The 14,469-nt window shown below is 42.2% G+C and overlaps 1 protein-coding gene across 2 annotated transcripts in view; it reads right to left on the minus strand.

Annotated features, from left to right (window-relative positions):
• LRGUK (leucine rich repeats and guanylate kinase domain containing) overlaps positions 1 to 12,585 on the minus strand; it is a 173,714-nt gene extending 161,129 nt beyond the window's left edge. The window contains exons 1-5 of one of the 2 annotated variants that reach the window (XR_014833784.1): positions 12,484 to 12,585; positions 11,116 to 11,241; positions 4,319 to 4,375; positions 881 to 932; positions 132 to 211 (exon numbers count right to left, since the gene is read on the minus strand). Coding sequence is in view for 1 of the 2 variants with exons in the window: in XM_085005428.1 (XP_084861554.1) it covers positions 881 to 932; positions 1,842 to 1,930 (141 nt within the window). In the remaining variant the exon portion in view is untranslated. Of the gene's footprint in view, positions 1 to 131; positions 212 to 880; positions 933 to 1,841; positions 2,059 to 4,318; positions 4,376 to 11,115; positions 11,242 to 12,483 lie in introns of those variants that run through there. The other variant, XM_085005428.1, reaches the window with a different exon arrangement.
• Between the last annotated feature and the right edge of the window lie 1,884 nt (positions 12,586 to 14,469).

A 14,469-nucleotide genomic window follows, 5' to 3' on the forward strand; every position in this document is an offset into this window, starting at 1 on the left:
AACAAATCTTTGCTACTATAAAGGCCAAAAGAGAAGCTGCGAGTCTTTCCAACAAGGCAGGTATATTCGTCAGGGTTCTCCAGAGAAACAAAACCAATAGGATATATATTTATAATAAAGAATTGGCTCACATGATTATAGAGGCTGGAAGTCCCAAGGTCTGAGGTTGGCAAGCTGGAGACCCAGGAGAGGTGATGGTATAAGCTCCAGCCTAAGAGCAGAGGAAGACAGATGTCCCAGCTCCAGAGTCAGACAAGCAGAGTTCCCTCCCACTTAGTCTTTGTGTCTGTTCAAATCTTTCACTGATTGGCTGAGGTTCACCCACACCAGGAAGGGCGATGGGCCTGACCTATCTACTGATTGAATGTTAATCTCAACCAGAAACTCTCTCACAAATGCACCTAGAATAATGTTTGACCAAATGTCTGGGCACCCCATGGTGCAGTCAAGTTGACATTAACCATCATACAGGCGGACACTTATGGGCGGTTTGTAAGTAAGGTACACAAAGAATCCTTGGGAATCTCTGAAAAAGAACAATTCTCCTATCTTTTACTGTAATTGTACCAACCACCCTGTGCAGCCAAGTGGACCGCATGGATGCTCTGTTTGAGCATCATCTTCCACGCCCCCCCGTCTGAGGACCACTCTTGCCTTCCTTAAGGTCTGTGATGATGCAAAGCACTAAGAATATTTTTGAAAAAGTCTAGGATGCACAGAGAAATAACAATAATTTTAAAAGTCACTCTTGCTTGAAAAACATGCAAATAAACGAGAGGTGGCTTTGCAAATAAAAAGAGGTGGCTCTGGAATTCTTTTCCCTTCAAATGAAACTCCGTATATTCAAAAGTAGAAAGAAGGTAGTAAAGAGAAATCATACCTTGAGGTGCCCCACAGGGTCTTTTAGTGAGTCATAGGACACTGGCAATGTTCTGGAGAACAAAAACCAGAAACCATCAGAAAAATAGGACAGGATCCTGACTTTTGACATCTTACTGCCCTTAGATACCCAGGTGAGCAAATCCGTGTTTGAATTATTTATCTGCTTTGTCAAGAGTCTTGCAGATACAAACTGTTCTGAATATGCATGGTATTTTCATGATAAATAAATGGAGGCTTAGGGCATTTTTCAATGTTCATTAATTATTGAGGTCCCCTCAAGCAGCTCTCACTCTGTCATGTTTTGATTTTTGTTCCTGACCAAGTCAAGTTACTAAAGACTCCATCTTGATCGGGAATTCATTCCGAAGGTGATTTATGGCTTTTATAAAATTCTTTTGCATCAAAATCATGTTGAAGAAATTGGATTTTAACTATTTAGGTACTGAGTTGCTTTTAATACTATATTTTAAAAAAAATGTGATAAAGGAGTTCCTGTTATGGCTCACCCGGTTACAAATCTGATTAGTATCCATAAGGATGCAGGTTCAATCCCTGGCCTCGCTCAGTGGGTTAAGGATCCAGCATTGCCGGGAGCTGTGGTGTAGGTCACAGACACAGCTCAGATCTGGCGATGTGGTGGCTGCGGTGTAGGCCCATAGCCAGAGCCCCGATTCGACCTCTAGCCTGGAATTTCCATGTACCGCACCTGTGGCCCTAAAAAGACAAAAAAAGGGGGGGGTAAAATATTATAAAATTTACCACCATAACCATTTTTAAGTGTACCATTCAGTAGCAGTAAGTATATTCACATTGTCATGCAATCATCACCACTGTCCATCCCCAGAATTCTCTTCATTGCACAAAACTAAAACTCTCTACCCATCAAGCAATAAATCCCCATTTGCCCCTTGCCTCAGCTCCGGGAAATCATCACTCTACCTTCTGTCTCGTCCACGTACCTCATATTAAGTAGAATCACACAGTATATGTCTTTTTGTGACTGGCTTACTTCACATGGCATAATGTCCTGAAGGTTTATGTGTGTCATGTGCCCAAATTTTCTTCCTCATTAAGGCTGCATCATAGTTCACTGTACATATACATCATATTTTGCTTATCCATTAATTTGTCAAGGGGGCACTTTGGTTGCTTCCACCTTTTTGCTATTGTGGATAATGCTGCTAAGAACGTGGGTGGGCAGAGACCCTGCATTTGATTCTTGAGGGTATATACCTAGAAGGGAAGTTGCTGGATCATAAAACAATTCTATTTTAAACTTTTAAATGAAATGCCATGCTGTTTTCCATAGCAACTTCACTTTTTTTTTTTTTTTTTTTTTTGGTCATTTTACGGCCACCCTGCAGCATATGGAGGTTCCCAGGCTAGCGGTAAAATTGGAGCTGTAGCTGCCAGCCTACACCACAGCCACATCAATATCAAATCTGAGCTGCATTGCGATCTACACCACAGCTCATGGCAATGTTGGATCCTTAAACCACCGAGCGGGGCCAGGGATCGAACCTGCGTCTTCATGGATCCTAGTCAGGTTCATTTCCGCTGAGCCACAATGGGAAGTCCCATAGCAACTTCACATTTTACATTCCCACCAGCAAAGCACAAGGTTTCCAATTTCCCCACATCCTCACCAACACTTGTTATTTTCTGAGGTTTTTTTTTGTTTGTTTGTTTTGGTTTCGTTTTGTTTTATAGTAGCCACACTAATTGGTGTGAGGTTGTATCTCCTTGGGGTTTAGTTTGCATTTCTCTAATGATGAGTGATATGGAGTCTCTTTTCATGTGATTATTGGTCATTTGTGTATCTTCTTGAAACAAATATTTATTCAAATCCTTTACCCATTTTAAATCTGCTTGCTTTTTTTTTCTGTTGTTGAGGTGTAGGAGTTCTTCATAGATTCTGGAGACTCATCTTTCATCAGATATATGATTTGCAATATTTTCTCCTATTTTAAGGGCTATACTTTCACTCTGTTGATTATATCCTTTGATGTAGAGTTTACTTTAATTTAGTCCAATTTATCAATTTTTACTTTTGTTACCTGTGTTTTTGGTGTCATATCTGCGAAGTCACTATGTCATGACATGAAATCGCTATGACATGGCCAAATCCAATGTCATGAATGAAACTTTTGTCTTATGTTTTCTTGTAAGAGTTTTATAGTTGTAGCTTTTATGGTTTGGTCTTTGATACATTTGGAGTTAATTTTTACACATGGCGTGAGGCAAAGTCCCAGCTTCATTCTTTTGCACATGGACATCTGATTTCCCCAACATCATTTACTAAGAAGATACTACTCCTTTTATTTGTTCTCGGTTCTCAAAAGAAACAAAGGTTTTCTCTTTAGGCAGAGAGCATTAACACTCTACAAGATGGGACTAACTCTAGGGCAGACATTACTGAGCACCTGATCGGGATTAATTATAATCTGTAAGACACAGACACCGGTTAGTCTCCACTCCTCCTTGTCCCTTCTGTTTCCTTCTGGTCTCTGTATCTCTGGAGGGGCTGACTCCTGAAGAAGGTATTACCTGGATCTCTTGCCCTGTGCCCTGTAATTGCTTTTGGCCAATGGAAGGCAGAGGATGGGGGGGACAGGCAAGAAAATGGTCAGAATTTCCCTCACATCTGAATCTCTGGGACTGTGGTTCCTGTCTGAAGGTCCCCTTTCATACCCTCGACTAAGGCATTGTTCATCCTCCAGCCAGCCACAGATATATGCTTACACACGGAGCACAGGAAGTATGCCCAAAGTATGGGTTACAAACAACAATTTATATCAGAGGCTCGGAGAGATGGCACAAATCTGGAACCACTCAAGTTTTCTACTTTTTTAATCATGTTCCTTTAGTCACCCCTCAAAGGAATTATATCTTCCACGTCTCATTTCTCTTCTATGCATTTGAACCTAAACTAATGGGTAAACTCAATCCACCCCCAAGCCTGTCTCAGTTACTGAACTAATCTGACTGTGTCCAGAAAGGACTTCTACTATCTAGCTGGAATTGAATTAAGACATTCTATAGGGGTTGGGGATGGGAAGGGTTGGGAGTTTGGGATTAGTATATAGTGTATATACTAGTGTATGTATGTATATATGTATATACTATATATTAGTATATAGTATATATTCTAGTATATATAGGATGGATAAATAAGGTTCTACTGTTTAGCACAGGGAACTATATTCAATAGCCTATGATAAACATAATAGAAAAGAATATGAGAAAGAATACATATATATCTCTGAATCACTTTGCCGTACACCAGAAATTAACACAACATTTTAAATCAACTATACTTCAATATTTTTTTTTAAATGAAATCTTGCTGTTTGCAACAACATGGATGGATCTGGAGGGTATTATCCTAAGTGATATAAGTCTACTATATATAAAATAGATAATCAACAAGACCTACCATATCACCCAGGGAATTCTATTCAGTATTCTGCAATAATCTGTATGGGAAAAGAACCTGAAAAAGAATAAGATATATGTATATGTATAACTGGATCACTTTGCTGTACACACCTGAAACTCACACAACACTGTAAGTCAACTATACTCCAATATAAATTAAACATTAATAAAATATCTATAAACTACACCTAGAATTTGGTGCCCTAGGGATGAATCCTGGGCACACATGTATTCAGAATTAGAGCACTTCCCCATGCCTGCCATCTACCCTCATTGCTGATTCAATTCATAAGATGATGCTTCTGCCTTCACAACTGTCTTCCAGTACCTCTGGGCAGCAACTATCCGAACTGCACGTCTATGCCTCAGAAGAAATAATGAGTACACTAATGGTGGAATATTTTATAAACCCAGCCCTTTTTTTTTCTGCACCCATAGCATATGCAAGTTCCTGGGTCAGGGATCGAACCTGTACCACAGCAGCAATCCAAGCTACTGCAGTGACAATGCCAGATTCCTAACCCACTGTGCCACAAGGGAACTCCAATTCAACCTATTCCAAGGATAAAAATCATTACCACTTGCCAGATTACATGGCTAATTCTTGGTCCTTTGCCATCTCAAAAAATTACCTTTCATGTTAAAATTTTAAAGAAATAAATGGATATGGGTCATAGTTATAGCTATGGATGGAGAGATCTTCTCCACGCCCAATCAGTTCATACTCATTCAAATAATGACTAGGGAGCTGGGAGAGAGGGCTTCCAAATTTGATTCATATCTCCCCATCCAACCATTTCTCACAGAAGCTGCCAAGTCCTCTTAGATAAATCCTAAACAATATTTTATATTTTCATTATGCTTGTTTTAAAAAAATGAAAGCAAAAAGACAAAGTATTTTTCACCCTGGCAATAAACCTGCACAGGCAGAGAATTAGGTGTCAGAATCTTTAGCAGCAGCCACATTATTTAGCTGATGAATTAATAGGAATTTGTGGAAGAGGAGGTAGGATTTCAAGTTAAAGCTGAATAACAATGAGGTTTTAGGGTCATTAAAATTCTACTTTCAGCTGCTACTAATTTTCTTTTTGACCACCAAAGACATTCGTTTTTTGGAGTAAAGAGGAGAAAGATCTATATTGTTTTACAACACGACCCACTGAAGAGGCTGCTGCCGTAATAAGAGGCAGTCATTTGAATTGCATGGACAGCAAGAGATGAACAGAAGAAGGGAAGATGGGGGCGGGGGGAGAATGTGCTGGGATGCATGAGAATCTAGAAAAGCACAAGAAAACTCAGATTGGAAACAGTACTATTGTTTCTACTGGTAGGCAAACACATGAGAGAAAGGAAGAAGAAATAGTTTCTGGACCTCCCTACCCCAACACAGGGCAGAGAACAGGGGGCACCAAAGGGTCCATCATTGAGAAAAAGATCAGGTCCTTTGAAAGGGAAGGTGAGAGTATCATGTAAGGCCAAAGACAAGTCCACTTAATGCCAAATGATGGTGTGGCTATTGGTTTCAAGGTTTTAGCAGGTTTCCATCACTGAGATACCAGTTGGTATTTGGAACTTACATGGAGAGAAGGACTTGGCTTCATAGTGTGGTCATGCTCTCCTACCCTTCCCTCTGCTGCAAATGCTGGTAGTCACCAGGTCCATCTCTTCACCTACTTCCTGATTTGCAATAATAAATATGGAAATGGACTACCTTTCATTGTTAAGCACGTCCATTAATGTATTCACTGAGAGCAAAAGAGCAGAAGCATTTTAATGACGTGACAGACTGTAGCATCTGAGATGTAGTCTGTCCAAGTTAGGATTCTGAGCTCCACCATTCAAGAAATGAACCATCGGAAGAGAGGAAACATCACAGCATGCGTAATGTGTGGAAATCCCAAAATAGGGACGAGGCCACCACTGCCGAACTTCTATCAAGACTATTTAGAAAATTGGACATTCTTCTTAAAGGGAGTCTGGTAAACATACAGCTCCTGGAGAAAAGCAGCAAAGTGAAGAGAGCCGATCCCATAAAATCTGAGCCACTCTACCTGAAGAGAGGAACAAGAACTCCCTCTCAGGAAGCAATAGTTTAAAAGAGAGCTGCCCAGAGAAGCTCAGACAAGAAAAGAATGACTCAGCAAGAAGATGGCAGTGTCTTAAAAATGAAATGTGGGGGAAAAAAAATGAAATGTGGGTCAGAGCCTCAGCCCTTCCTAAGCCTTTTTAATGGCTCCCCGGAGGGCGGTTCTGTTCGCTTGGCCATCATCCCTTAAAGACAAAAGTGAACATCCCATGACCTCCTCATGGCACTAAAAGGGGTCACATTTTAGTTAGCAAATGGCAATCTCCTTTATAATTTACATACTAAGCAGACACTTTTATTCCTGGAATTTCTCTTAGGGAGACAAGATCAATTTAAAAAGGTTCCTATGCTCACCCTTGGTCTAGTAGGAGAAACTGAACTAAGTACAGAAGATTCATGAAGATGGGTGGGTTCTGTAAGACAATGTGAGAGATGTTAACGATGGAGCTATGGACAAGGAGCAGAAGCTAAGCGAAGGTGCGTTGGAGGGGGGTGGCTGTGGCTCCCTGGGCCCTTTTAGAATCCAGCCACTCTTACTGACAGTGGCCAGTGAACAAGCACAGTGTCGAGTCCTGGTAAGGAGACAAAGGGCACGCCAGTGTGTGCTCTTTTGTCTGGGCCCCCTAATTTGCTAGATGGACTCTAGATGCCTCCCTTCCTCAGTATTTATGAAAAATACTTCACTGTCCCTGTTTCCTCAGAAGACTCCTTGGAACTGTAATTTCATGTGTTTCCCCTGAAAACAAATCTAGGATGTCAACTCCCCAGCGAATGAATAAGCAGCTGGCCCACCCCGTATCACCACCATTTCTAACACAGAGAAAGGGGTTTCACGACAAAGGCACCTAGTATATGGCAGGCACTATCCTGGATTCCTTATATACTTTCTGTTTCTTAATATTCACAACAGGAAGAATTATTATCCCCATTTTGCAAGCCAGAAGAAAGAGTTTAAGAGGTTATGTGAAACGCCTATGAGTACATACTGCCTGTAGGCGGTACGCAAAAAAGTAAACCCAGGTCTTCTGACCCCAAAACCCATGCTTTTGCTACCACGTTCTATCATATAATTCCACAGAAAACTGAACACTCTCAGAGGAAAAAAGCTGAGGTTTCATCAGTTTAACAAGTCAAATTAAAAACTGATACTCAGGCTGGAGCATTCGCTGTTGTTAACAGACCTAGCATCTGTTACCTCTGACCTCCACTCCACACCTTCCTAACAGAACTTCAGTCCCTCCAGAAACTCTTCTTTCTATCAGCCAAGTGCTGCTTCCGGGAGGCTGGTCCCATTGCAGCCCCTGCTGAGGGCCTTGATTCATTTCAACCAATCAGAGTGTTCAGTGCCTTGCTGGTGATTGGTTTAGAAGGATCACATGGCACTTGTCTGGCCAATGATATGTCTCTACTGAAGGGGCTTATGGGTTTCCTTTAAAAAAATGGTTCAGAGGCAGAGATGGTTTCTTCTTATATGGATTGGTGACTCCCCTACACAGGGCTTTTTGAACTGTGTTAACATAAAATCACCAAAGTTTATAGTGACAGGATGGGTTCAGAGGGAGCAGAAATGGGCCACATTCTGCTCAGGCCAAGGACCATCTTGTGTCTTTCATTATTTCCCTTGATGATGGTACTCACTCTTAAATGTTTCCAATAGTTTAACCAGTTACTTGAGCCATTTTGAGATTTTTTTCCTTTTAGTAGAATCTGGGGCAGTTAATCACTTCACATTCGTTCCAGTTTGGGGATTGAGAGAGCTTTTCTGTGAAATGCAGAGCAATTTCACAGAAGCCATAGGAAACTTCTCTCACCATGTTGTTTTATAAGATCAAACAGGTATCCTGTCAACAAAGGGCAGTCAACCCAAGCTCAAGCTCTTTAATGTGATAATGAGATAATGCCGGGTCTCTGATTTCTCTGGGGCTCTTCAAGGGTCTGCCGACTGCCCCCCATGTGCACCTCTTCTCCCAATTCTCAGCATCCTCCTCCCATGTCTCTCTCTCTGAAATTCAAATGAATTTCTCAGTATTCTCTGTGTTCTTTCTACTCTTAACCTTTTCACAGTGCAAATTTATGCTCATAGGGCACCCCGGATTTTTATCCCTATAACTCATTTCAACAAATGCTTATGGAGGACTTATGTGCAAAGCACTGTGATAAGCATAGTGCAAGATTCAAGCCTGAAGGAAGTCCCTGTCCTCAGGTAAGCTCCATAAAACACCTCAAAAATTAAAAAAAATACATTAACTACATGTTGAAATGGTAATATTTTGGACATACTGGGTTAAATAAGATATTTTATTAAAATACTAAATGTTGTCAGCATTCATTTCTCCTGTTGCCTTTTATTGTAGTATTGTTATTATTTTTTTTTGGCCGTGTCCATGGCATGTGGAAATTCCTGGGCCAGGGGCTGAACCCACACCACAGCAGCGACCTGAGCCTGCAGTGACAATGCCGGATCCTTAACCTGCTGCACCACAAGGGAAAGCCCTCTTTTCACCTTTTCAAATCTGGCTACTAAAAATGAATTGCTTGTGGTTTGCTGTTGTGTGTTGGTTTGATATGATTTCAAATCCACTTGTTTATGACAAAGCCCAAAAAAAAGTTGGTTTTAGAAGTTGCTTTGATATAAGAATGAAGGAAGCTGTGTCAGGATGTCAACATCTCATCTACTGTCACTGATAAGCACTCAGAGCTCAGCTACCCAGGGGCCCTGCTGGGAGCTTATTGATCAAAACATATGAAGAAGCAAATATGGTGAGGGGACATTTAGGTTTTAATTCCCAGAGTTTGTGAGGACCATCCCAGAGTTTTGTTCTGGGCAAGGCAATTCTTTGCTGACCTAAATAGTTCTCCAGATACCCTTGGGGCCGTGGTAAAGGTGACTCTTTTAGTGGCAGTGGCGAAAGTCATGCAGCTGCTCCTGGAGATCACCTTACCCATGGCACCAGGGCACCATATTCCCTAGCAACATACTGGAGCCACAAGGGGTGTTGGTTTTGCATTGGCGACTGGACATCAGTTCTTGGTTGGTGAAAGCATCCCTTCCAGTACCAACTTGTCTAAAGGTACAGCTCAAATGAAATTTGGACTTTATTCCTTTTGTCTCCCCTTGCCTGGAACTATAATGTGATTCATCTATCCTTGGGTTGGAGTATATTATTTCTTTATTAGCTTATTAAGAGACAATAGCCTGTGTGCTATTGGCTTCTGGAGTTATTCTAATCCTTGCAGTGAACTTATTGGCAAATCTCAGTCTCTGAGCATAATCTGCCCCCAAAACAATACACTCATTTTACATTTTTATTGATGAGGCAAGGAGTTTGAGTGCCGTTGGAGCTCTTACCCACTTTTTTTTTTTTGGCTTAATAGGTTTTGGCGATGAGCTGGTATGAGCTTTGTTCACTTTTACTTGGTGTCCTGAACACTTAAGCAAAGAAGTGGAGTATGGTCAGGTATGATTTAAGTCTATTCTTCTACTACCCTTCACTGTCAGACTTCACCAAGGCTTTTATTACTCTGTCTTAAAGAAAGTACTTCTCATTCTGGTGCTAAAAGCATCCAAAGTCTTCTTCCCAGATGCTCCTTCTTTTGCCTCTTTCTCCCAATGCGTCAATTAAGATTACTTTGATGACCAGAGCTTCCTCCATGTGAGAGCTCAGTGTTCACCAACTAATTAACTTGCCCAAGAAATCCGAGCCGAGCTGCTGCATCGGATTTTGCTTTCTTACTCCCTTGATATCTCTACCTCCACTTCTTGCTATGGTCTGGGAAGCAAGGCAGGGAGGTCACCCTTGCAGGCTGCAGGGCATCAGTCTTGAGTTCATGCTTTTGCTTTTCCAGCTGGGAGAGACCTTCCTCGACAAACAGTTATTCATTTCATCACTTCATCCTTCCAAAGAGAGGGATGACTTTGCTAAATGCAAAGTTCAGCCACGGATTAAATCTTTTCTTTGTTAATAGTAATTTAAAGAAAGACAACTCATATTTCAATAGATTAAAGCAAACTTTAAATGGATTAATATTTTTCCCCCATTTCATTTCACTTCTTATATATTACTTTTCAGCTGGGTTCAAAGTTTCAATTTTCTTGTCTGGGTGAAGGATGTCATATTTTCTTCCAAGTTCACTAGCCCACTGCACACCTTTGCTTGGGGGCCCCCAGAGACATCCCAAAGTCAGTGTGTACCAAGGAATCCCTCTTCTGCCCCCACATGGGAAGGAATTCCTTACTGAGCCTGTTAATGGCACTGTCGTCCTCTCAGTCACCAGGCTCAAAATATTAACAATGTTCTGGTCAATTCCCCCCTCTCCCTCCATGAACATGTGCCAGGGGCAATACAGACATCCATCTCTTTTCTTCATCCCTCTTCTCTGTTCTGCTGCCATTTGCCTGTTTCTGTCCTTCTTTGCTCCTTTTTTTTCTGGATGATTTTCACAGCTTCTTACCGAGGCTGCCAATTGCCTCTCGTTTCCCTAAGGAGGTGGGTCCAGGTTCATTTTCTGGTTCAAGCTCTAATCAAGTCCCTTCCCAGCACCCAATCTGGTTCCCCAAGACCTGAAGATTAGAGGAAGATAATTCAAATCTCTTCATGCCCAAGTGGATTGTCAATACATAAACACAACACAAACCAGCTGAGAAGCAAACTCCCCCAGATGAAAAATGTCCTGGCACTCAAAACTCTCTGTGCCTGAGCCCCGCATACCTCCTCCTGGGTCCTCTTCAGACTCTTGGTTCCAGTCAGACTGAGGTGTAGGATGTTTCCGAGATGCAAGCTCACTCTTGATAAGTCTTTGCTTTTCTCTTTGCCGGAGATTCTCTTCTTTCAGGTCTAAAGATATAGTCCTACAAATTAGTATTAGTTTGCTAGGGACACTAATATACATTAGGCTGCCATAACTAAACAGCACAAGCTGGATGGCTTAGAACAATAGAAATTTATTGTGTCACTGTTCTGGAGGTGAGTGCAAGGTCAAGGCGTCAGCAGAGCCATGTTACCTCCCAAGGTACTAGACAAGGATTTGTTCCAGGTTTCTAACTTCTGGTGAAGTTCCTTGGCTTGTGACAGCAAAATTCCAATCTCCATGTGGCATTTGTGTATGTGTGTGTGTGTGTGTGTCCAGATTTCCCTCCTTTTAATTGGATTGGTGCTCACATTGGATTAGGGGCTCTCTTGACCCCAGTATGACCTCATCTTCACCTCTTACATCTGCAACCACCCTTTTCCAAATAAAGTCACATTCTGCAGTAACGGGGACGGGGGTAAGGGCTTTATCATATCAATTTTGAGGTGATACAATTCAACCCATAACTCTATCCTTATAGCCAAGCTCAAATGTCATCTCCTTATGGACACACCTCAGACGTGTTCTCCGCCTCCTGCCTCCCAGCTTGACGAACTCTCCATTCCTCCTCGACAGCCTCTGGCTTAAGTAACTCCTGTAACTCTTCTGTGCTTTATGTCACAAGCGCTGGCTTTGTATCTGGTTCAGGTACTTGAATGGACTCCAAGCTCATTTTTGAAGGGAGTGTGGACTCTGCTGGCAGGGTGTCTAATTCCCTTGTGTGTCTCTCATCCGCCCGGAAGATGGAGGGGAGGCATCCATGCTTCAAAGACAGTTCTCCTTGGCTCGGGAACCTGCTGTGTGTGATGAGGGAATGCTGGCGCTCTGAAGACACTTCTGAGGACTCCTTCACTTCCAACTGCTCCCTCAACAAACTGAGACTGCTCTGGGCTGAGCCTGCCTGCTCATCCACCCACCCACCGGCAGCTCTCCCAACCTGAGCAGTTAATCTGCTCTTTAAGATGCAGATCTTGATTGCTCTCCAGAGCCTGCCCAGCCACACTTTGTGGTTTTGATCAGGAAACAGCACCCTGTGGGCAAGAACTGGGTCAGGTCACACCATTTAATAAAGCTATCATGACCCATGTGAGCACTACACACCAAAGGGAACAGGCGTCGCACGGCTGGACTCTTTGTGGCATGAAATCATGCAGCTTCCACTTGGGTAGGGACCTTTTTTGATGTCATGGGGTGAGGGATTAAGTCATAATTATGTAGATCGAAATTACCTTCCAGCAAAGCCACTGGCGCTTCTTCATTAACATCGCAGCAGGCTTTCATTCCAGCCGAAGACTGATCCCCTTTCCGCTGCCGACGCCAGCCTGCAGAATCTGTTTGGAATTAAGCAGGGACGTCGGTTGAAAAGAACATCAGGTGCCATTTCTCTACTCCCGTCTCAGCCTTGACTTTGATTAGTAAGTGTGCATCCTCCTTTCATGATCGTGTTGGGGATGTGAATTTGCTGGGTTCCATGCATTTGCCTTCACTACCCAAAGTCTGCAGCACTGGAATCTGGGAACCAGTAGTTGTTAGGACTGTTTATATCCCTGATCCTCTGAGTTTTCATCAGAAGGTAGGACAACTCCAAGTCAGATTTCTCCCAGAAACTTTTATGACCAACATGGGTCAACCCATACAACCATGAACAATTTCTATGCCCAAGTCAGACTCGGGGTCAGAGATATGACATCCTTAGTTTCTTCTTTGGGGGCACAGAAATAACCAGGTGGAGAGGCTTAGGGATAAGAGGGATCTGCTAGAAACTTGGATAATTCTATCCCCTCTCATGTTGTGGCAGGTGATCCCTGGTCAAAGTGCAGGGTGCCTTAGGATTGGTCAGTTGACTCTTCTCTGGGGTCACCCAGAAGCTCATTTCAGCAAGGAGAGTCTATGAGCCAAAACTACTTCCTCCATCTTCCACTGGGGTGGACCAAGGAGGCTGCCTGCCAGTGTTCGCAGGGCTAAATAGCCCTGTTTTAGGAGAGTTCCAGGCAGTTCCTGGAAGCCATAGACAGTGAGATCTGCTTTTCTCCATCAAGGAGGGAGCTAAGCTTTCTCATACTCACTCTAAGATGTTACAGACAAATATTTTTTCTCTCTGTAACAGGGAATTTTCTTCAGTTTACCCTATATTGGGTAATGTTTAGCCCCTAAAAAAAGCATAGAGGAGATGACAAAGTTGGGAGGAACATTCTGGGTCAGTAGCTCCTCCAAACAGAATATTGCCAGGTCCCACTCTAGTTCTTCCAAGTCAACATCTCCAGTGGTTGGGAGTTGGATTGTCTTCTTCTTGAAGCTTCTATCAGGCTTAATTTTGATGGCAACAATTCTCCTAATTCTTCTCTGTGGTTTATGGTCCCCACTTTTTTTTTTTTAATCTCAGCTTATTTATATATATGTGTCTTAATTCCATAGTCCTTCAAATTATTTCTGGAAAAATGCAGCAGCAGTAGTGATGGGTGCCAAATTATAAGTAAAGTTGAAAGCAGAGGTCATTCACAAAAATCGTCTACCCACTAGTGAAGGAAACCACGTTCATCAGCTATGATAAGGGACCATCTATCTTTGGTTGAAATCTTCAAGTGACAAGCAGCTCACTACTTTAAAATGCAACCTACTCCATTGTGGGCCACTCTCACAATAGAAAGTTCTTTGTTTTAAAACAAAATGAGCTTCCTACTAACATTTCTTACTAGGAGTGATCTTAATTCTTTTGATTACTTTAGAGGCCTTTCCTCTCAGTGTGTATTAGTCCCTATTTGGGGATAAAAGATTATCCCCAAACTTAGCTACTTAACAGTTTGTGTGAGATACACAGTCTTTGAGGGTCAGGAATCCAAGAGCAAATTACCACAATGGTTCTAGTTCAGGGTCTCTCATGAGTTATTATGATATCAGTTGGTATGATTTGCTTCCCAGGTGACTCACTCGCTTGGTTGGTGGCAGGAGGCCTCAGTTCCTTGCCATGCAGATCTACCCATAGGGCTATTTGAGTGTTCTCATGAAGTGGCAGCTGGCTTCCCCCAGAACAAGCACGGCAAATCCTCAGTGTTCACAGGAACTAATACGGTCATATACCATCGCTTCTGTCATAGTCTTTCCACTCAGTAGAACTGAGTTGCTTACTGCAGCCCAAATCAAGAGGAGTGGAATTAAACTCTGCCTCATGAAAAAAAATCTTTTTCACTTTATTGATTTTTTTTTTTTTGGTCTTT

Source organism: Sus scrofa, chromosome 18, assembly GCF_054392235.1.
Source record: "Sus scrofa isolate SSC_HxYL_T2T_F1_AM1 chromosome 18, Sscrofa_HxYL_maternal_Yorkshire_Landrace_v2.0, whole genome shotgun sequence".
Lineage (NCBI taxonomy): Eukaryota > Metazoa > Chordata > Mammalia > Artiodactyla > Suidae > Sus > Sus scrofa.